This window comes from Manacus vitellinus, unplaced genomic scaffold, assembly GCF_001715985.3.
Source record: "Manacus vitellinus isolate BGI_N305 unplaced genomic scaffold, ASM171598v3 scaffold_34_pilon, whole genome shotgun sequence".
In the NCBI taxonomy this organism is placed as follows: domain Eukaryota; kingdom Metazoa; phylum Chordata; class Aves; order Passeriformes; family Pipridae; genus Manacus; species Manacus vitellinus.
Window position 1 is genome coordinate 7203302 of NW_021940488.1, and position 22210 is coordinate 7225511.

Here is a 22210-nt window from a genome sequence, read left to right on the forward strand (position 1 = left end):
GAAGCCCTTCAGCACTTCCATGCCTGAAGTTGGGAGAGGGATCTTAGATTTCGTGCTCTTTCCCTTCTGCTGATCTTTGTAACAGATTAGAATCTCTGGTCTCTTCCAGTATATTCTTCTGGCTTCATCCTTTAGCTCATAAACTACTCTCCATTGGGTTTTTAATGGATAAAGTGAAAAAAATTAATCTTTATTCAAAGATTTCTTTTTCCTCTGTTAAGTTACTATATTCTTTAAGTCGTCAGCTGTAAACTACTGACTGCAGATGTAAGTGTGAGTTAGGACTACTCCCTCATGTAAATGTGCAAAAAACAAGGTTTACTCGAGCAATAAAATGTCACTAAAGGTTGTGGGGATGTATGTAGCTCTTTGGTTCAATCTGTTATTATGTCACCAAACTTCAGACAATATGTTCTAAAAGTTGTAGGACACTTCAGATCACATCTAAAGAAAGTATCTCTTATTTTCTTCCCGATGGATTCCCTGATTCAGTCACAGATTCCTCATTACAAAATAAAATTGAGTACCTGTTTTTGCAGAATGAAACCTCAGATGCTTTCAGAGCTTTGTGTATCATGTGGGAGTAGATGATTGAGTGAATGACACAAGCCAAGTAACTCCAATTAAAGCCAGTGGGAATTGCACAGCTAAATCCCTGTGCCCTGCTTTGAAGAATTAGTTGAAAATACCCATATTTGATTAAATGCACTTCCATTTTTTTCATTCTGACTTTCAGCTAATGGTAAATTCTTTTAATTCTTTTAGATCCATCCAGAAGTCCATGTCTGAAAATGAAGCATTTGGTTAGTAACTGCTTAAATAATTTACTGTATACCTCCTAATCTCAGAGAGCCAACTTTAATTAAGGGTCTGACTTGCTTTAGAGCTGCTGGAGCAAATGCAAAGGAATGGGAAAAATACAGTTAAGCTATCAATATACTCTTCCACCCTCCCTGCCTTTCACAGACACATAGTAGGTAGATGTTGAAAACAAACTTGTTAAACATAGTAACCACACTGAGATTTAAAGAACCCGTTCTGGGACAGCATTAGAAATACTCAGCATGTCCAATGTTTCTTTTAATCATTTCAATAAAGCCCTGAAATATCTCTGATCTAATAAAATTCAGGTCCCTTCTCCTTGCCATTTTAAACTACTTTGTAATAGCTTTCACAAACAAGTTCACCAAAAAAGAAATTCAGGTTTGCTTTTTTTTAAACCCCATCCTTACACTGTGTATTATTATCTACACTTGTGGTTCAAAGGGTTCTATTTTGTAAATCCTCTATAGGAAATAATAATCAGCTTTTAAAAAGTAAAAGTTCCTTTTTTTTCTTTTTTTTTTTTTAATGAGTGAGAGCTTCCTGTTAACATGCTTTCATTTATTGTTTGGAGTTTTGGTTTAGTTGTTGCATCTAGTCCTTACTGAGTAAAAAAAGGTTGTTATATCTGCCTGTAAAGACGCAGCTGTATTTCATATCAATGTGTCTCGGGGAGATGAAAGCTCCCCTGTGTTAAGGCTTCACTCTGTAGCCCTGCACTGGGAAGACTTTCATGTAGATCAGTATCATTTGGTCTACAGCAGACAGGCTCTAATGACAGGATCAACAAGAGCTTTCATAAAGAAAGTTTTCTGACATAGAGTGAAACCCACCATTAAATAAAACTTAACAAAACAAACCCAGAAAGCAGAAACCCCTAATAGTTATCAATATGTTGTGAAGCCTGACCACTTTGAAGTTCACCGAGGGAACAGGAGAATGGCCATCTCTTCTCAAAGCCAACCTAGTTTCTGCCATCCAAGCTGAGATAGTACAAGCCTTGGAGTGCTTGGAGTGGGCATCTTTGATGTTATTCCTTGCAAACACTCCAGCTTGTTAACTGTAAACTTAAATAATATCTATACAATTCCTGGAAGCAAAATAAAGGCACAGATGTTCTGTGGGCTCTTAGGTCTTAAAATCAGGGTTAAGGTAAAAATCCTTCTAATCGAGTTTTAACAGTGTTAAATGAGGTATTTGCAGCAAAAGATAATAAAACCTGAAGTCTGACTATAATAAATACCATCCATCCATCAAAATTCCTGTATTGCAAAATCATCAATTCATTTCCATGTTGAAGCAGATGCTACACGGTTCTGCAAGCTTGTTTGATTTGCATTCTGATGCTATTTTTATAGAATTTCCTGTTATTTCACGGGTTTGCTATGAATTCAGGTGACTGCTCTCTGTGCTTTTACTTTAGACAGGAAAAATGTGAATGGCACACTTTGGCAGGGTTCCAGGAAGCCGGAGAATGATTCGTACATCAGAAGGCACTGTCAGCTTGAAGGTAATTGCTAAACATATTTCAGCTGATTTTGCATTTTCCACAAAGTATTTTAAAGGGCACCTCGGAAAATTCCTCATTTTTCACCAATAATCCAGCTAAATAATTTGTCAGGTCCTTTTGAGATTTATTTTGTCCTCAAGGGGAAAAAAAGGTAGTTAAAATAGAGCTTATCTTAAAATTGGTAAGCTAAGAACACACTCTGTGACCAATTGACTCTATAGTCCATGGGCCAAAGGAGACTTTGCTACAGTAAATTGCCATAGTTGTGTTGTATAGGGCTTGCCAACTGTAGAAATCCATGTTTCCTGGATATTTTACACTGCTCCAGGTATCCAACAGGGAAACAGTGCAACTTTTCCCAGAAAAAAAACCCCAAGACAGGTGCAAAAGAGAGCTGGCAAAAGTTTAGATGCGAGTACTTTGTCTGATTCTCCTTCTAAACCCATTTGGACCAACTTTATTAGAACAACCTTGCAGCTCATATATGGGAAGTTGCTAATGGCACTGTTTAAGAGTTGACCAGTATAAATTCATTAAAATAACAGTGAGAAGTAAGAAGTGAGCAGTCACCTTGTCTAGTTAAACACAAAAATCAAAATGCTTTGATAATCTGCTTAATGTTGCTTCCAGGAATGGCAATTATGTTTATACTTTTCAAAGGGAAGGTAGATCTCTTAAAGTTGCCTAACCAGACCAAACCAGGCAAGGTTCAGCAGAAGCAGAAACCAAAATATGTAGATGCATGTTTTGTTCTCCACTTGAGCCAACAAAGCAGGAATATGGCCATTGCCTCAGCTTTTAATATCTTCTATACGAATGGTCTAGAGATTTTCCACTGCTAAGAGAGACTCCACTCTTACCTGGATATGTCAAAGAAAGAAAAGCACAGGGCACCAGCTTTCCCTCTGGAAAGGGATTTTATTCCCTTCACCACTTGAAGTTAAACTGTTAAATGTTTGGAAATAGATCTGAAATTGCAATAGCTACTGTATTTGCCCATGTGTGGGCAAATTAGGATTCTTGACCCAGAACAAGAAATAAGAGAGGACAGGAAGATTTAAAGGAACTCTGCTCTTGTGATGAACTAGTGAGGGGAAAAGGGACCTTCAGTAAGTCTTGTTGCCTTGCAAAGGAAGAGGTTCTGATGATAGGTGAAGGAAATATTAGGTGTTTCTCTTCAGACAAATATTACTTTTAACCAAAGCCCTTTTGGAATGATTCCTCAAACTATTCCAGCAGTTGCCAGTTTAGAAGTGGGGAAAGGCTGAGTGAGAAAGCAGAACTTTTTGACCTTCCTCCAAAGTCTTTTCTACTCAAGGCACTTTTTACCCTTTTAAATATCCAAAGCATGCAAAAGAAGCAGTGCACATTTTAAAAGCTGACAAGTGTTGTAATTGAAGGGCAGGGGCCCAGAGGGAACAGGAAGCAAAGCTGGCAGCTAAATAAAAATTTCCCTTTTCCCTACTGCAGTAAAATTATTTCAGGGGAAGTCCCCTTCACACAGTGGTGAAAACCACTGCAAGGAGATTTACAGTGTATCACTATCGATCAAGATAATTTGTCATTATTGATCAAACCGTTCTCTTAGCAGAGATAATCCTTCAAGGTCTGCAAGTCTATTGCATAATATGAATTTCTCTTAGATGTAAAATACCATGCATGGTGGTCAGCATAGGCTTCTCTGCTTACTTCAGAGCTATATTCACAGATCTGTCTCAAGTCTCACTAAAATCAATGGAGAGACATCCATGGACACTGTCAGCTTTTGGATGAAGTTCCTAATGCCACTGTGTGTATTTCCTCTAAAAAAAAAAGTTTTCCAGGCTGAAAAAGCAATGAAAACACATATCCCACAGACACAATAGTGGGAATACTTGTCTTTGCTCACAAGGCCAAACCCAAATCATCGAGATTTGCCAGCCTAAAAGCATCATTGTTGAAAAGCTGACTTGCAAGTCACAGTCATTGGGCTTTCATGAAAGAGTATTATGGGGACAAACAGGAAAGAACTGACAACTCTTAGAGTCAGCAGATGTAATTCTCCTCTGCTCCTACTTCATTCCATAGGAAAGTGACTGGTACCCATTGCCAGACTAGGAAGACAAGACAACTGTAGCTTATATATATATCTTTTCCATGGAGTTTTTTGGTTTGGCTGTTTTTTTACACAAATACCCTATTCCATAGTTCATTGGTTTGGAGAGCTGACCTAGGCAAGATTTAAGACTACTGTGGATGCATGTTATTATGGCCAGCAAAAGACATCATGGTTGGGAGAGAACACTTTTATTTATTATTTGCTTTAATAACTTGCTGTTTTCATCTGGTTTTGAACAGAATTATGTTAAAAGTAGTGTCACAGCATGTAGTCTTTCAGGTTAAGGACATTATATGTTACCCCTCAGCTTTTTTGTGATTCAGCTGCAAACAGCTACCAAATAATACTATTTTGGATTAGACTGTAAGAGGGCTTTGAGGCACAGGACTGAACACTGCAAGACAACTTTGAAACTAAGCTTACAGAGCACAGGGCTGCAGTGTGCTGAGATGCCTGCAGGAGATGAAAACAAATTAGCCTGAGGACCAGAAAGAACCCAGTTACGTTAATGGTGTGTTGCATAAGCACTGCTGAACATGAGTTATGCTGCTTCTAGAAGTCCATCCAGCTCTGTAATGGAATAAACAACCAGATTGTCAGACACCAGGCCCTCAGTGACTTCAAGAAGATTTGCAGCTGCTCAAGACAACTTAAAATCTGGACTAGGATTTTATGTACCTCTTTGAATATAATTTTTCGTGATCGTGTTCAGACCCTTTTTTCATGTGATAACTGAAGAATCTCAGTCACTAACTTAAACTTTCTGTTGATTGTAGAGAAAACAATGCAATCAGTCTCACCTGCCTACCCTTAGCTTTGTGACTCTATATGTTAAGTAAGCTGTCCTTTTGCAGACAGGAGAACTACTGATATTCCTCAGCAGCAATGTGGATATCAAGTTAGAATTCATGAGAAAAAAACCCTCAACGCATTTCTACTGGTTTCTAGTAACTTTGGAAAATTACAGTAGTATTATGTGCTGTGATTAGCAGATAATTTTTCTTCTGTTTTGGTTTTTGGTTTTTTTTTTGTTTTTTTTTCCCTGCAAAATAACTGAGTGCTTCTGATATCTGTGTTGATGCAATCTGATCACTAGGGCCATCCTACACAAGCATAATGGTGGATGCTTTGCCTTAAGATTAGGAGTAAGAGTAGATCTTTCAAAGTAGACTTACATAAAGTAAACTTTTCAAAGACTTCTTTGACTTATTACAACTCCCTGTTGTAGTGAAGGTTCATACTCTTCCCATGCAAAGCATTCATTTCTTGGAAGAAACAGGAGGATGTTCATCCTCTGAGAGGAATTTCTAATCTAATCTAAAATGAACAGATCTCAATTGCAAAGATCATTTTTGCCTTTAACTTTTTATATGAATATTCTACACCTTTCTGCTGTAAATTAACAGAGCAAGAGAAAGGACTTGGTGGGGTTCTGGGTTAGTAAACTGAAGACTAAGTATAGATAAGAAGGAAGCATGAATGAGTTTTCTTTATGTGAGTCAGTTTGCCAGTTTGTTCTCCAGTCTCACTTCAAAGCAGTTTAAGATAAAATGTATGTTTAAATGATATAAGATTAACTTCAGAGAGTCAGAATGTCAGCTCAAAACATCAGTGCAATTCAAATGATATTCCTCATAACAACATAAAACAGGACATTTTAAAGCATGTTTTCTCTTTTTTGGTCATAATTCACAGAAGATAATATTATTGCTGATGGAATACATTTGCTGCAAGGAAAGAAGATAGAAGAAACAACATGCCAGGTGAAAGAAATACTCTTTCTGAAATCTAAAATTTCATTCAAATGAAATGCGTATTTCTTGTTTCCATTCAGCATTTACCTAACCTTAACTTCATACTCAGTATGCTTGTGTATTTTAGAAGCTGAGTTTAAAAGAAGACTCTGGTGACTACCAAAGTTGTCCATGATTTTACTTGTGCAGACCATATGGATTTTATTGCATAGGAAGCCTTCTCTTTCCCTGAGCAAATCCATTTCTGTTAAACGGATGTGCTAGAATTGTGTCTAGCAAGATCTATACTAAGTGTTTAGATTAGTCCTGCATGATTCATATTGGCATATGTATCCTAATGCTTTCTGAATTTCTGTAAACATATACCATATCTCATCTTCCTAATACTGCATTAATTATCCCACTAGCACGAGCAGTTAAGGAAATTTGACCCTTGGGTTTACATAATCATAACAACAACATAAAGGTAGGTAACAAGCCATCAGCTGGTGAACAGCAGAGAGGTGAGGAGAAAGACTTGTATCTCTGGAATTAGCATGACTGATGTTTGCTTTTTATTCACTTCCAGCCCGATGTTTGCCCTGATAATATGTTACTTAAAGGGACAGTTTATATCTGTGGCAAACCATCTTAGCTCTGCTGATTTCACAGGAGATAAAAGTTCACCCAGTTTGGGAATCTGACTAAAAATGTGTAACACACCTCTCCATATGTGTGTCTCCTAAATGAGGAATTAATACAATAAATTATTTAGGAGCTGAAAAATCTATTAAATTTTCTTTTGCAGAGAAGTGTTAAATTCAAGGTGAGCACTAAACTTTAGAAAAGGCTCCAAGCTGAGTTTCCTCTGTTGTTTCTATACAATGTCAGGAGTCCTTTTGGATGTGTAGGTTAAAAGCAAGAAAAAAACTGTACTTGCATCACCCTGAAGGCATCTGAGATAAGACAGAGAGCTGTGAAGACCCAGCATTTAGGCAGTGCTCAGCTCCAGTGTAGGCCAAAGACACAATCAGGATTAAAAAGAAAAGTCAAATGATCTGCATATCGGGGGACAGATGACCGTATTGGAAACTTGAAAGTCAGTGTGTTCCAGGTTTCTCCTGCTTTCCCTCAGGCTTTTATCTGTCTCTGCACTGTTAGTTTGTTCCCATGATTATCTCCTCTTCCAGCTGCCAAAAAAGTAGCTGAGGAGGGAGGAAAGGAGAAAAGAACTCTTTCTCTTCTGCATCTCTCATTCTCTGTCTCTGATTTCTTCCTCTCACTTTCTAAGTACTATGAAGAAAGATTGCTCTTTAATTTCCCACAACAGTTCTTCCCTTGGTGTGAGGGATCTCTGGCTCTGCCCCTGTCCTGCCATGGAAGCTTTTGGGCTGATTTCTGGTTAAGATCATGGAGGTCATTCCCCAGACATGACAGAATATGGAGGGGAAAAGGGAAGAAGTAATAGGGAATAAGGCTTATGTTTGCCCTAAATATAAGTTTCCTTAAAATCCCTTAAATCTTCTTCCCATGAACCATTTGTCCCATTTTAGATGCAAAGTTCTATTTTTCATTTCTCAAAGTGTTTGAAGGCACTTCTTGGGGTACATGAAAAATGAGCTGCAGAGACTTGGATACCTCCAAACTTTGGTACTAATTTAAGAACTATTGCATTTGCTTTTTAAAAATTTCAGGGTTTATGACAGTATTTTGAATTTTAGTGATCGTTACCTCTCACCTTCATTATCATCAAGAAAACATTGATACAATGCTCTTTTAAGCTTCCAGAATAGTCTGATTATGTCTGTATTCCTTTGCTGTGCTACATTATGCACACAAATAAGGAAATGCTGAGAGAACAGCACTATGGGGAAAGCTCTCACTCTTTTTCTGCAAAATCAGCACAGATTAGTGCCCATATGAAGTGCCTGTTTGCTGATGCACAGAGCGTGGGGAACAAACGGGAGGAATTAGAGGTCTGCATGGAGTTGCATGGCTGCAAGTCTCATGACCTCAGCAATGTGGTGGGACAGCTCACACAACTGAACTATCCCCTGGCTGTTTCTCCTGTCTTTAAGAGGTCTGGAAAGAAAGTCCAGGGAACTACAAACCACACTGTTACCCCAGTCCCTAGGAATGTGATGGAGCAGTAGGCACAAACTGAAATGCAGGAAATTTCACTTAACATAAAGAAAGCACTTCTCTAGTGTGAGGGGAGGTCAAACACTGAAGAGGCTTCCCAGAGATGGTATGAGAAGTTCATCTTTGAAGATTCTCCTGTCAAGACACGGACCTCTGCAGCTTGTTCTGGTGACCTGTTCAGAGCATGGAGTTAGACTAGACAATTCCCAGAATTGCATTCCTGCCTAAGCTAGTCTGTGTGAGTTTGTGATTTTATAAGACATGGAACAGGCAGATTTACAAGCAAGGGTAAATAGCATAGATGAACATTTTAGATTTTTTTTCCCCCTTTTTAAAATAAAAAAAAAAAGAAAAAAAAAGAAAAAAAAAAGAGAAAAGAAAGCAAATAAGTTTTCCTGAGTCCTTCACAAAAGCTTTAAGCCTTCTCCATTTCCTAAATTGACACTCATTCATTCCATTCATTCTGTAAGTGCTGGAAAACAGGGGCTTGAAATAGAAGTACAGGTTGAGAGACACAGTGTGAGCAACACTGCAGTAAGTGTACCTTACCAGAAAAAGGAGCTTTACTTTTTGCATTTATTTTTCATACCTTTGGTCTTGTTTACTCATGTCTAGCAGGGCTCCCTTCGTGGCTCAAACCCTTTGTAGCATATTGGGAGGGACACAAAATATCAAGTAATACAGTCTTTGGGCTAATACATTTTCAAAAATATTTCATGCCTCATTTCTCACCTAAATTCTTAAGTTGCATTCAGCCTTCAAAGTGTCATTCACATTCATGAAGAAAAAAGGCCAGTGTTCATTACTTTCCTGATAAGCTATGAGAGCACTGCCAGGCTTGCCCACTAGGGCATCAGTGCCCCAGGGAGTGTATTCTCATGGTGTTCCCATTGTGAGGATATTGTGGCCAAAAAATGGCTTATGGGCAGGTGACGGCAGTGTATATAGTCCTGTCTTGGCTTAGTTCTGGGGATTGTTGTTAGCCCAGTTCAAACTCACACCCTTGGTGCTCAGCACCCCAGGCAAAATGAGGTGAACTGAGCAAGACCCTTCTTAGAAATGCATCAGTGACACTTGCTCCTCAGCTGGGGGGTTGGTGCTGAGGGAAGTCTTCTCTGGCTTTTCTGCTCATTGAGAAAGGAAAACCAAGATGTAGGCTGAGACCCAAAGATCCTGTACTATAGTGCATGGCTCTGCCACTGTACCACGTATGCTGTGGTGTCCCCAAGATGTTCCCAAGTCCCAGATAACTCAGGAAATTAAGACAGCTCAATATCAAAATTATTTCAATGGGTGTCAGCTGGTGCATGTCAGCCATTTACTTTTGTATGCACAGAGCACTGGGTTGGAAAACTGCTGATCTCCCATATGTATTCAGTTACATGATGCAAATTATGTTTATTTGTCTTATTTATGTTGGATTTCTTAAAAATCTTATTTTATTTTATTTTTCTTACCATCTAGGTGATAAACTATGAGCAATGGATTCCACCACGAGTTCACAATCCAGGTGTGCCTGGTAACAGTGAAATGGTGAGTTGCCATGAAAATTGTTGATTTTTTTTCACCAGCAGCCAGCAGCTGGGAAGAACAGGCTGTTTTAGTAGAATTTCCTGTACTATATGTTCCTTCCCCAAAAGCTGAAAGATCTTTATCCATATCCCTGTTATTAATCATGATATCTCTTTGTCTTTTATAAAATATCTTATTATTGCTTTGCTATTAATAACAGTATTTCTTTATCATTTATAGAATATTGTATTATTGCTCTGTGATTCCCAGGAGAAAATCTGTCTATAATCCTAGCCTGCTTAGGTCTGACTCTGCACTCATTTTAGACTAGTTGGAGTACCAGACTAAAATAATGGGAATATTTAAAGGTCAGATATGTGTGGGCAGGAGCTTTATCCAAATTCAGTGCATTTTACAGAGCTCTTCGTATAAACAGAGCAGAAAGTTCTCTATCATCATATACTATTTTAATATTCACTATCTGCAGCCAGGTTATTACTGAAACTTTCCAAAAATTTCTATGGTACAATAACAAGAGTGCCATGGACACAATGAACATAGGGCAATTTTTGTCTTCTCACTATTGCACTGTACACTCTGAATTTAAGCACACAGGTAACCATGATTAAATCATTGCACTTTTTTGGGAAAGGCAAAGCAGTTGAAGGAAAATCACAGAGATTAGACTCTGCCGTGACTAAATTCTTTAGGCAGAGAATTGACATGCTGTGCAAGTGGTTTTATTGAAATTAATGCAGTTACACCCAGGGAAGAGAGTGCTCAACAGGACCGGGATTGCTGGAATCCAACCAACAGTGTTTTACACTTAGCTTCCAAATTGCTGTATTTCTGTCACCAGGTTAATCCTCATAACACCTCACTGAGCAAAGATTTCTAAGGTGTTTAAAATACCTTAGGATAAACCCAAAACAGTTTATCAGACTCAATTCAGGTCTTTCTTCTGTAATGCATTTTCAGAAATGCATTTTAAAAATGTATACTTTTTTGTCCCTAAATAGTCATGCGCACTTCATGCAAATTATTTGCAAATAAAGGGCAGCCTGTGATTTATTTTTTTATGCAATTCATTTTTATTTGTGATGGGACATGATTTTTCATCACTAAAACCCGTTAAGTAGAGAAAACAATAATATTCTTGTTACTTGGTCATGCAGGAATTCTTTCCTTATAAATAGCTTTGCTTATAGATTGAGGAAAAGCACAGTTCACTTGATTGTCTATCTGGTTTCTATATCAAAGAATGTTTTACCTCTATTTGGATAGGCAGCTAAAATTCCGGCTTTGAACACTTAGGTAAACCAAAATAAAATACTGTAAATTTAAATGCTGTCCCAGCACCAGCTGATACTGCATGATCTTTTTTCTCCATGAAAGGGGGTTGCTGCATTTGTTATTTAAGCATTTATGACTTTTCCCTAATGATAGACTCTATGAAATGAGTGCTTTTAAGGCAAAGAGGATTAGAGTTTGCCATTAATGAAATTATCTGAATAGATTATCTTCCATTTATCTTGATGTCTCCATGATGGAAATCCCAGATCATAACTCAAAGTCATCATGTTGCTTTTGTGTCGTTACTTATAAGTGAACAAATTATTATTGCTACAAGAGATCTTATATGAGAGCAATATTAGCATTTTAAACCCCTATGATTTATTTTGCAAAGATATCTCACAATGAAAGACTGAAAAATTACACCCCAGTTTCTCTCTTTAGCTAAGGTAAAACTGCAGTCCTACTATCTTGAATTTGGAAGAGGAGAGAGGGGGATTGAAATGCAAATCAGAACGTGACCAACCAAAGCGTTCTTGGATTTGGCCCACAGTGGATGATGAATAATCAGATACCAGCTGTAAGAGGGCCCTGAGCTGACTAGAGTTTTAAGGTGGGTCTGCTGAGACCTTACCCTACAGTGAAGATCCTCAAGAAGACCTAAATGGTTTTAAACTCAAAAATGCTATCTTTTATAAAATCTACAAAATAATAAAAACCTGGCAGAGATTGAAAGCACCTAGGTTTTGTCTATATTAGTAACTGGCACAGTAGTATATGACTATCCTAGCATTGAGGAATACTGCAGCATCCACACTATGTTCCCTTTCTCCTGTAGATTTATCATAGCAGGATTTCTGCCTGCATTGCAGGCACAGTGTGTGTTTCATCTACACACAGATGAAGGAAAGATGAAGAACAACAGAACAGTTGGTGCTGATGAGTTGATGTCCACACTGTACGTCTTATGGGAGGTCTACCTCTGTTCACGTCATCTCTCTGGACATTCAAGAGCAGCTGGAATTCTTCAGCTGAACTTCTGGAAAGTGTCTTTCATCTTAATTTTGTCTGTGATGAATTCAGTTGGTGGCACTCTGAGGCGGAATCACAGCTTACAGGGACAGATGTGAAATTCACTTCAAAACTAAAATACTAATGTAGCTACAACTGGACACTGGAGGCATGGAAAGGTGTTTATATTCAACTCTCTGACTTCCCTCTATTTCCTTTGGTTGACTCCCAGTCACTCTGCAGATTTCAAGGAATGAAACATGCTGCTGAAAAGAGGGGAGTCTAAACCCAAGTGCTATCCACCATGGGAACTTTTGCATTACTTATTGTGATTAACAAAAGAAGGACTCCTAAGTCTTATCCCTAAGGAAAGAAAGCAGCATAGTCTATTAATGCCTCATGCCAATTTATAGCTGGAGCAAGATGAAGTGGTCATGCAAATCATTTGGTACAAACCCTTTCAACGTTTGAAATTAAACATCTGAATATACAGGGAAACATCTCACTTATTGTCACTTAGCTTTCACTAACTCTCTGCTTCAACTGAATATAATTTCAACACAGTTGTCTCATGACACAGAAGTAACTAAACACACATAAAAGTGACCTCTGCCTGGGCATAAGGTGTCTCAGACTCCTAGTTGTGCTTACAGAACCTCATGTCTTCATATAAAAATATCTGAACTTTTGGCAGTTCAAGCATAGCAATCTCTATAAGCGCTTATCTGTCAAGTGAACAGTGGACTTTTTTTTAATCTGAAATCAACATACGCCCTCTCCCTTATCAGTGCTGCAGGGGATGGAAGTGACTTGTAGGATGTGAATGCTGGAGCTTCAGATGTGCTTCATGCTAAGACTTTGCAAAGAGGCTTTAACCCAAATGAGAGCTGGGGAGTTCAGGATCCCTTGAGACCCATTCCTAAGCAGCCTGCCCTCTATACATTAGACTGCTGGCAAACTCTGGGATGACTTTGTCTCAAAGGATTATGCATGTGAGGAAGAAGGAAGCATCTATGATTGTGTGACCTATTTGCTGGGGAAACTGCAATAAGGACCTCTGCATTTCTACCTTTTGATAACATCAGCACCAGCACTTAATCGCTTGCAATATTGCCAAAGATTTATTGCTACAATACAAAATCATTATCAGTTTAAATAGGTGAATATCCATAGAAACCAGACAGTATTGTTCCAAAAAGGTAGCCATCCGTTAATTACAGTCTTAACTAATTTCTAATTTTGTTTTGGTTTGTTTTGCTTCATTGAAAATCAGATATTCTATGTGAAACACAGCGTGTGACTATGGAACAGAAGTTATTTGCTGTCAGAGTATGAAATTTCTCTCTGAAGCTCACAGAGAAGTTCAGAGTCAGACTGGAAGAGAACTCAAGTGTTTCTGGACTGATTTGGAAGACAGCAGCTGGTTTAACATAAGTGAACATTAATGAGATGGCTGCATGTTCATGAAGTTCTTGCTCTAGGAGCCTGTAGTATTTAAACCTTGAGTTTCTCAGTAGGAAGCTGGTGGAGTGTACAATAACAGATTTGAATTGTCTTTTACATTATTGTCATTTAATCTAGGAAACAAAATAAGGTCTTGAAGAAAGAAAGACAGATGTCAGTACTTCAGAACACAGTCCCATAAACACTTAAATGCAGTAGCTCACCACACCTGGGATTCCTGTACACACTTAAAAGGCTTCTAGATAATGTGGTGGATGCATGTATTAAAATGTTTTCTGGAACAAATCTGGAATTAAGTACTAAGCAATGCTGTGGTATTCAAGAAATGTAATATGTAAACAGCAATATGAATAATGTTCTAAGAATTGTTTATTTTTTTTTTACCTATTTTTCCCAAGCAAAGAAGTGCCTAACTTCTAAAGCATTGTGTCAGTGATCAGTTCTTTGAATCTGAAACTTTGTCATTCTCCAGATTAACACGTTACCCTTATTTTTTATTTGTAGGATTTGAATAATTTTAATGTCTTTGGTTTTTTTGCCAGGGCACAGAACCAGAAGATAAAGTAGAGTCCATGGGAACATTAAAACGACTGCAGAAATTGGTCCGAACAAAAAAAACGAGTACACAAAGCTTGGAAGATGTTAAGCATGTTTTGCTCCCCCTCAGTAAGTACAGCATCATATCAGCATTCTTGCCAACATTTGGCAAATGACACTGTATTGAACATAACTGTAAACAATCCTGTCCTGGTCTGTCATTCACCACCCACAATTTTCAAACCCCAGCTGAGATGTTACTGTGATACCACTTGAGTGCTGACTTCCTCATAGTGTGAAAACCTGTTTCCTGTCACACTAGCTCGAGTTTTGTAACAGTATATCTCGCAAGTGGGGATTTTAGATAAATAGAATTGTATAACAGCGGGGCCTCTGGGATGGGGAAAATTTGGTTTTGCAGTAGTTCCTAGGTTTGTATCACATTTCGGATCAGAAAGGCAAAACTCACGAATGTGGAGATAACTTTCGTTGTTAACCCAGGAAGCAGTAGCAGCTGGGAGTGCAGGAAGGTCTGTGTTATGATAAGCAAGTTGGCCTCTCATCATACCTGATTGCCTTGGGCCATAAGGCACAGGAATTCTACACTGATTCTGGGGTCAGGTTATTTTCTGGAGTCTCCTATGGGTCACTGATCTGACTGTGCAGCAGTTCTTCCTCTGAACTTGTTTTGCCAATTTAAAAGTGCATGCACTTGTTGTAAAATGCACTTGTGTATATGATCATTTTTAAACCAATGCAACCAAATGAGTTTAAACTGTCTGATGAACTACTGCTCCAGCCAACTCATTGCTTCGGCTGAAACACATGAGGAAATAATGGATTTCAGCCACTACTTTGTAGCTACATACTGAGAAGGGATGGGAGAGGAAATATCCAGAAAGTTTCCTAAACTTTTCCATTGTTTAGGCTAAACTCATGCTCTCTGCAACTGTGACATCCAGTTACCAAATTTTCATATTCAGGGGCAGAACCAGTAAAATTTTCCAGGCTTTTGAGGGAACAAGATAAATTTAACAAATGGAGAACAAATTTTACTTTTGGCTCAGATGCCGGACCCAATACAAAATACTTTCCATTTCCCTAATTATCACGGTTATTTGTTTTTTTTAATGGAGTCCTTGTGTTTTTCATTATACAGAATGCAACAGACAGCATTTAAAAAAAAAAAAGTGCCACTTTCTCTGTGAATTGCAACATATCATAACAGAAGTATTTGTATTTTTAAAGATGCGTTAGAGGATGCTTATCTCTCTGAAGAGGATGAAGAAGCACTGACTTCTTGCATGAAGCTGACAAGACCTCAGGAGAAGAAAACCTGGAAAGACAGCTCAAGGAGAAAAGAAGAGAGTGAGACCAGGCCAGATTTTATTTCTGCGTCTCTGGGCCGCACATACACTTCCAGACTTAATAACTTAGGAACTATTTCAATTCATTCAGAAACTGAATTTCACTTGTGGAGTGACTGGAAGACGTTTCCTGACAACCAGCTCTGTCCTTGTGACTTCTTGATTTCAAAAATAGAAGAATGGGAAAACTGTACTTGCTCTTCTCATCAGCCACATCTCACATATTCCCTAACTGATATGGATCTACAGTACTCCTGGGTAAGTGGAAGTGGTTTCTTTTGTGCTGATATGCATAAAAAGTGGAAACTTTTTGCTCTGACTCAGCATTAAAGGGATGCCGTCATCTTCCATGTGGTTATGAAATGCAATAAACCAAATTTAGATTTCAGGTAAATGGATGTGAATGCATTGTTCAGGCTAACACCAGGGTTCATATAGCCCTAGGTAGCTCATTTTTAACCATGCAGACATCAGCAGCATGGAGATGGAAGGCTTTAGGCTATTCTGTTTCTCATCAGCACACTCATGTATTTTTGGGTTTTTATCTGTATATTAAATACTCATCCTTCCAGGCTTAGAAAAGTTTCTGGAAGTCTGGGGTAGGTCAGTAAGGGACAATGAAGCAGATGGGCTTGGATCAGGCTTTTAGAGGTCACTGCAATACTAGTAAAGGACACTAGAGTTACTTAGGCAAATGTCAGAGGTTGAAATGGTATCTGTGCTTCTGCCTTCTTGGATCAGCTCAGCTGGTAGAGCCTATTTTTGCAGTAACCTGTGTGCCAGCAAGAAGATTTTCGGGACAGAATCAAAGAGAGTTTAATCTTGGTCTGAAATTATCTTTCTGGATAGTTTTCTAGGGGAGGCTTTTGTATTTAAATTGATGTGTTTTTTTAAAAGGCTATTTGAAACGGGAAAAACAAAAACAAGAAAAGCTTTTGTTGGTGAGATATACAAAATACAGTCACTGCAATGAGGCTTTTCTCCCTCTCCTCACTGGGCACAGCAGGTCTTCTGGCACTCCACATAGTGGTAACCACGTGGTGGGGGAACTAGTTGAGTGAAATGTATGAGGGAAGCAGTAAAGAGCAGCCTCTTTTCCCTTCGTGCCTGTTCCCTCAGCAGTGCTCCGGGGACAGAGCTGTCTCTCACTATGAAATAAGGCCAGCTCCCAGGAAAGTGCACCTAAACCACAGGGGGCAAGATACCCGCTGAAACCTGCCAGCTGAGTGTTCAAAGGGAGACCTGAGCAACCATAACCTCAGACCAGAGAGTCTCCTGCTGAAAACACCGTGTTCTGTAATGGGTGCTCATATATCACTGGGAAAGGTACATGTATAGGTGTGTGGGTCTATATAGCAACCATATTTCTGAATACATGGAGGTAGTAATTCAGGTCCTTTTCAATGGCACAGTAACTGACATAACAGGCAGTACCTGAAACAAGGGATTTATCTAGCTGCAGGTTTTCCTGGGATTTGATGTAGAAAACAGAAAGTGTAAAACTTCCATTGATAGAACCGTTATTAGAAAAGAGAGAAAGCAAACCACCCCTAAAAAAACCTGAGGAAGGTGCAGCACTGCAACCCTGGACAGCCCTAGCAGTGCAGAGTCCCAGGGAGAGCCCCTGCAGACAGACCTCTGGGGCAGAGCGCTGGCAGAAATAGGCTGGGAGCTGTGAACATAGGCTGTGCTCTGTCAGGTGAATCCTCCTGCCTGACAGTAAATAGGACTCTCTGTAGAAACTGCATTGTGTCAGGGATGCTGGGCTCCATCATATGCCTGGCTCCTAATGAAAGCAGCTTTCAGCATCCTGAGCCAAGGATGAAGTCCCAGGTCAAAATAGTAATAGATGTGTCGGTCAGATTTATGAGACCATAAGTGTCAATTCAAGTAATTTTATTTCATTTTGTCACAAACAGCCTGTTAACGTTCTCTGCCCTGGTGAGATTTGTCCTACCCATGTTACTATTAACTGCCAGCAAGGGGTTTAGTGCGTTTTTTTCCTGAATTGTTTATTTTGCCATCTGCCTTCCTGACGGGCTCCCTGACTTTAATGTATCTCTGTGGGCTTAGTGTCTTTGGATTTAGATTACAGTCAATGGCAAGTCACCTCATTCTTTGCATTTGCATTCTACCAACTGGCTCAATTGAAGATTACAAAGACTGGATTTTCAGTTTTGCTGTTTAAGGATCAAAAAGCGGACACTGGTGGTTTTACTATGAGAGGATCAGACACTGGGGATGGTGCAGATGTTCTTTCTGATGTTGATTTACTTGTTAGAGTAAACCCAATATATTCCATGATACTCTTTTTGATTCTATGAATAAGAAGATATAAATTCATTTTCTTGACTTGGCAACTACTCTGTTGTCTTTGCTGCAGCATGTTGTGGAGGAGATAGACTGAGATTGTACTGCTGAAATTCCTGTTGGTATGTCCTGAATTGAGGCACACAGGCAAAACTAGTAGATGCAAGACCAAGATCCAAGACTCTGCTATTCAATCAACAAACTGTGGCTTATCTGGCTTGGGGGACAGACAAATATCTAGGTTGGACACATGTTATTCAGGCTCATCTCAGCAGCATGTGCAAAGCTGATTGAGTCTAGCCTTAATTAAAGCTTGAATTGCAGATAGTGAATTAAGTAGTGCTCTTCCATAATCATAGGGAAAAAGACCTAGATGTCTTCATGATAGATTGCTGTTTAGAGAGACAAAATATGAGTAATCCTAATTCCCTTCCTCCATTTTCTTCCCTTGACTCCTTTCTTCCTCTTCCGTTCTTCCTCCTCAGCACTTTACAAAGCCTCCCTTACAGTGTTTCCTGTTGCCATTTTTTTTTAACCTAAACCAGTAAAAAGGCTGACAGAAGTCATCCGAGCCGGTCATCTGAATGAGAACTGTGAGAACAGACTGCAAAAATCGTGTCCCTCTTCAGCTACAACAGGCTCCCCCAGCTCCAGTTACTCTTCCTTCAGCCTCCCCCCGTTAAGCTCCAACACTCACCTACGTTAGCTGGACTGCCTCTGGCCCAGGGACATTGCAGGCAGCTCACATCTCACCCATCCTGCCCACCTTCATGTATTGTGAAAATATTGTAGAAGTCTGTATTTCTGTCCTTTAATGAAATCCAGAACTGTGTGCTGTGTTACCGTTTTGTAGCCACAGTGCCACCATTAGCAACTTTATGCAAAGCGAACTTAGACATAGGTCTTTTTTTATACTCTTTTTTTTTGTATTGTTTAGCTCTTTAAAATATAATTAGTGGTTGGTCAAAATTTTGCCTAGGGCAACACAGAGCATTGCTTTTTTCAGTGTGTCAAGAGTGCCATGTGAAATTATTGTAACTGGTATTCTTTCCAGAGAGAAGAAATTTACAAATAATTCTTCCTTAAAAAGTGAAAGAATATATTTTTAAAAATACAAAATACTTCAGAGAAAAAAAAAAGAAAAATATAACTGTATGCTTGAAAAAAGAAACTACTATGCTGCATATTTTCTCATTATCACAAAGTATATTGGGGGAGAGAAATGAGTGATGCAGGCTGATGTTTGTGATGTTATGAATCAGATAAAAATCAGATAAAAATCAGGCAGAGGATGGAGAAAAGATTGTCCAGACACCACTTTAACAACCACTTGACCTTAATGTGAAAGGTTATTGGGTTTTAATGCTTCTTTTTATTCCTCAAGCTTAGCCCTGCAAAAAACAGTTCAGCTGTCTGTCTCAGAATTTTTTTAAATTGTGGTTACTAGAAGCTGCCCTTCTGTTATTTGTATGCTAAGATCCTCACTGCCCAAACAAAGCAGTATACTTAGAAATGCCATGTCCATATGACTTTTATACAAGCTATTTCAGCCTTCTGTTGCTTTTTCTCAGTCTGTGCAATTGCATAAGACTTTTGCAGTCTCATACAAGGCACGAAAAATCCACAGTCAGAGGCTTTCAAAGTACAGGAGCTCGATAGGCTTGAATGGACCTGAAATAGGCACGGAGTGGAGCACATTGTGGGGTCACAGATGAGGGGTCCTCTTCACACAAGGGTTCAAAGTCTGTCCTCGACAGCCTGAGACAGAAAGAAAAAAGCTGATGAGTCCCTTTCTCTTCTTCCTCAATACTTTAACATGCTATTTCACTGGCTGACCCATCCACTCTCCCAATAACTGTGCAATATGGAAGCTGTGTTTGTAGAATCATCCAGGCCTCCTTTACAGGAGAGGGAGAGGAGACAACATCCTCTGTTGGAGACAAATCAGCAGGGAGTTACTGGAAGTAGGTTTATCTTTACACATCTGAGCAGCATGGTTAAGTTTTACAGAAGAAGGATTTAGGCATTGATACCATAAGAATATTTATCTGTTGCAGCCTTTGTTTGGCATTCAGTGAGAATGAAATACAAGGGACATTTCCCAAGACTAGAGAAGACCTGGGATTTTGGTGAGGAGAAATAAAATCTAGAGGTACTGCAGAGCAAGATACCTTTTCTCTCCCATTTTCAGGTTAAGAGAAACCAATCTGCAAAAGATTGGTTTCTATCCGATACAAATGCATTACATTGTGGTGGAATGAATAATAAGTTTGGGAACACTACAAGTGATTTTATGCCAATATATGTATTCATTCTGTCCATATTCCTCTCAGGAAAGTGTTGTGGTCTTGTTATGCCCTGCTGTTATGTCTGTGGTTCTCTGTAATGTCAGTAACCTTGTGGCCTCTTGCTTTCCTCGTGGTCTGGCTTGCTTCCTTGTCAGACAAGCCGTTTCTCAGCATCTCCCTTTGACCCCTAGTAGACATGCCTATTTTGACACTCTTAACTCTGGTTTTGGACATTTTCTTATCCTAACCTTTCCTGACATGCTGTACTTAGTAGGTTCTGGTTCCCAGTTGCCCCGTAATGGCCTTGCTTCTTTGCTGTGGTGCTCTTCCCCTGCCCTCTGCACTGCTTCTGCTGCTCCTGGTCATCTTGGTTCTCAAAAACATGCTGTATATTGCCTTGAGGTTTATGCAGGTTATTGGATCTGTGATACCAGTGACTGAGCATTGTTCCCTAGCTTGGTGAAGTGGGGAGGAAGGGTGTGGGCAGTCAGTACTGAACAAAGAGGACAGAGTGCTCTTCTCTGGCAAAATGTGCTCTGAAGCTGGAAGTTGTATTGACCATTTGCACAGCCCACTTGTGGGAAGATTTCTGCTTCTTTTCAGAAGTTTCTTCTTTTCAGCCAGCAGTTTCTCCTGCACACTAGAATGCCGTGGGCTTTAATGGACTTTCTGATTGCTCAATTTTCTTAAGCAATTTGACTGTTTTCTGCAGGTTTTGATTTCTTCAGCTAATGTCTTTCTGTTGAGAGACACCTGAACGTGCCTTAGAAGAGCTTTCTCAATTGCATTTTGAATCCTCGTTTGGCACAAATATAGCACTAAAAAGAACGCCTGGAAATCCCCAAATTGCCTTTCTGAGACACCAGTTTTAACTGCTCTGGTCACTGTGGCTGCTTCACTGTCAGTAATAAGTGGTCCTTTTAAAAGCTGTAGCTTTTGTTCCTATTTCAGTGACAAGGCAGGAAGCCAGATTCTCACCAAGTATAAATCTATTTTCTACTGCTGTTAGAGAGTTCTGCTTAGCTATACCCAAGCTGAGGCCCAAAGTCTTTGCCCAGGGAAGACATAAAGGGCAGCTGGAAGGGTGGCAGTAAACAAAACCCTCAAGACCATGATGATGGACGTCCAGGTGATAAGCTGTGGCTGAGACATGAAAACAGGATTTGTTTTCTAAGGTATGAAACTGTCCCCAGCTGCTTCTTTTTCATCTTATCATGTCTTAATTTAAAAGGCTCCCAACAGGTTTCCTGTTGCTTTTTATAACATTCTAGCTAATTTCACCTGTTACTCTGCTCTTCCCACCAGTTCAGCACCTCATCCCTTCACACTCTGTACTCAGCACCTCTCTTGCAAGGTAAAGATACAGCTAGAGACACCCCCATGCTCTCCAGACTGCAGACTTTGAAGATACATGAGCTGATAGACAAAAAGGAACAGTGCTACAGTTAAATTTAGCACATGATTAAATTCAAAGGCACTCGCTTTTCCTCAGTCCAAACCCTGTTCCAGAACCTTGTTAAAACTTACTTTAAATTTTAAGACTTGTGAGGGGGTAGGGACTGAGATGTATTTATGCAAGTCTGTTGTGGTCAAATGCTGGTGAAATTTGAATGGCTTTGTTTTTGAAACTGGTGAAAAGTCAAGAGCCAGGACTAAATTTTCGGTGTCTACTTTTCTTGGAAATACCAAGCAAAATATGGACTCAGACAAAAAGACACAAATGCTAGTGAACTTAAGAGTGCTTATTTTCTTGATGCTTCAGAGTCTGTAGAGATTTATTTTGTCTCCTGTCACAGGGAGCTTTATTTAAGAAACAATTACATCAGTAAGTTGGTAAATATTATATGTCTCGCTTCAGTTAAATACAAAAAGTGGAAGAAAATCACATCTCTTTGTGCTTGGCTTTGTGTTTGGAAGAGAGAAGCCTGTGAGGGTGTCCAGCCTCACTAGAACTGCACCATTGTACTGTGCTGATAGCAAATATCTGCCACTACCATTCCACATCCTACAGTGATTTTTGCTATTTCCCGCATAGTAATGTGAAAAATTTTGTGTTCTCATCTGTGGTGACTTTCCCATTGTAGTCTTACAGCAGTTTTAAAAAATATGAAAAATCTGATACC

The 22210-nt window shown here is 39.2% G+C and overlaps 1 protein-coding gene across 1 annotated transcript in view; it reads left to right on the forward strand.

Annotated features, from left to right (window-relative positions):
- The window catches only part of LOC103762630 (SAM domain-containing protein SAMSN-1), an 84414-nt gene that overhangs the window by 15508 nt on the left and 46696 nt on the right, over positions 1–22210 (forward strand). Inside the window, exons 4-10 of the mRNA XM_018077010.2 lie at positions 766–803; positions 2246–2332; positions 6126–6193; positions 9770–9838; positions 14128–14251; positions 15371–15490; positions 15581–15747. Of these exons, the coding sequence (XP_017932499.1) occupies positions 766–803; positions 2246–2332; positions 6126–6193; positions 9770–9838; positions 14128–14251; positions 15371–15490; positions 15581–15747 (673 nt within the window). The remainder of the gene's footprint in view (positions 1–765; positions 804–2245; positions 2333–6125; positions 6194–9769; positions 9839–14127; positions 14252–15370; positions 15491–15580; positions 15748–22210) is intronic.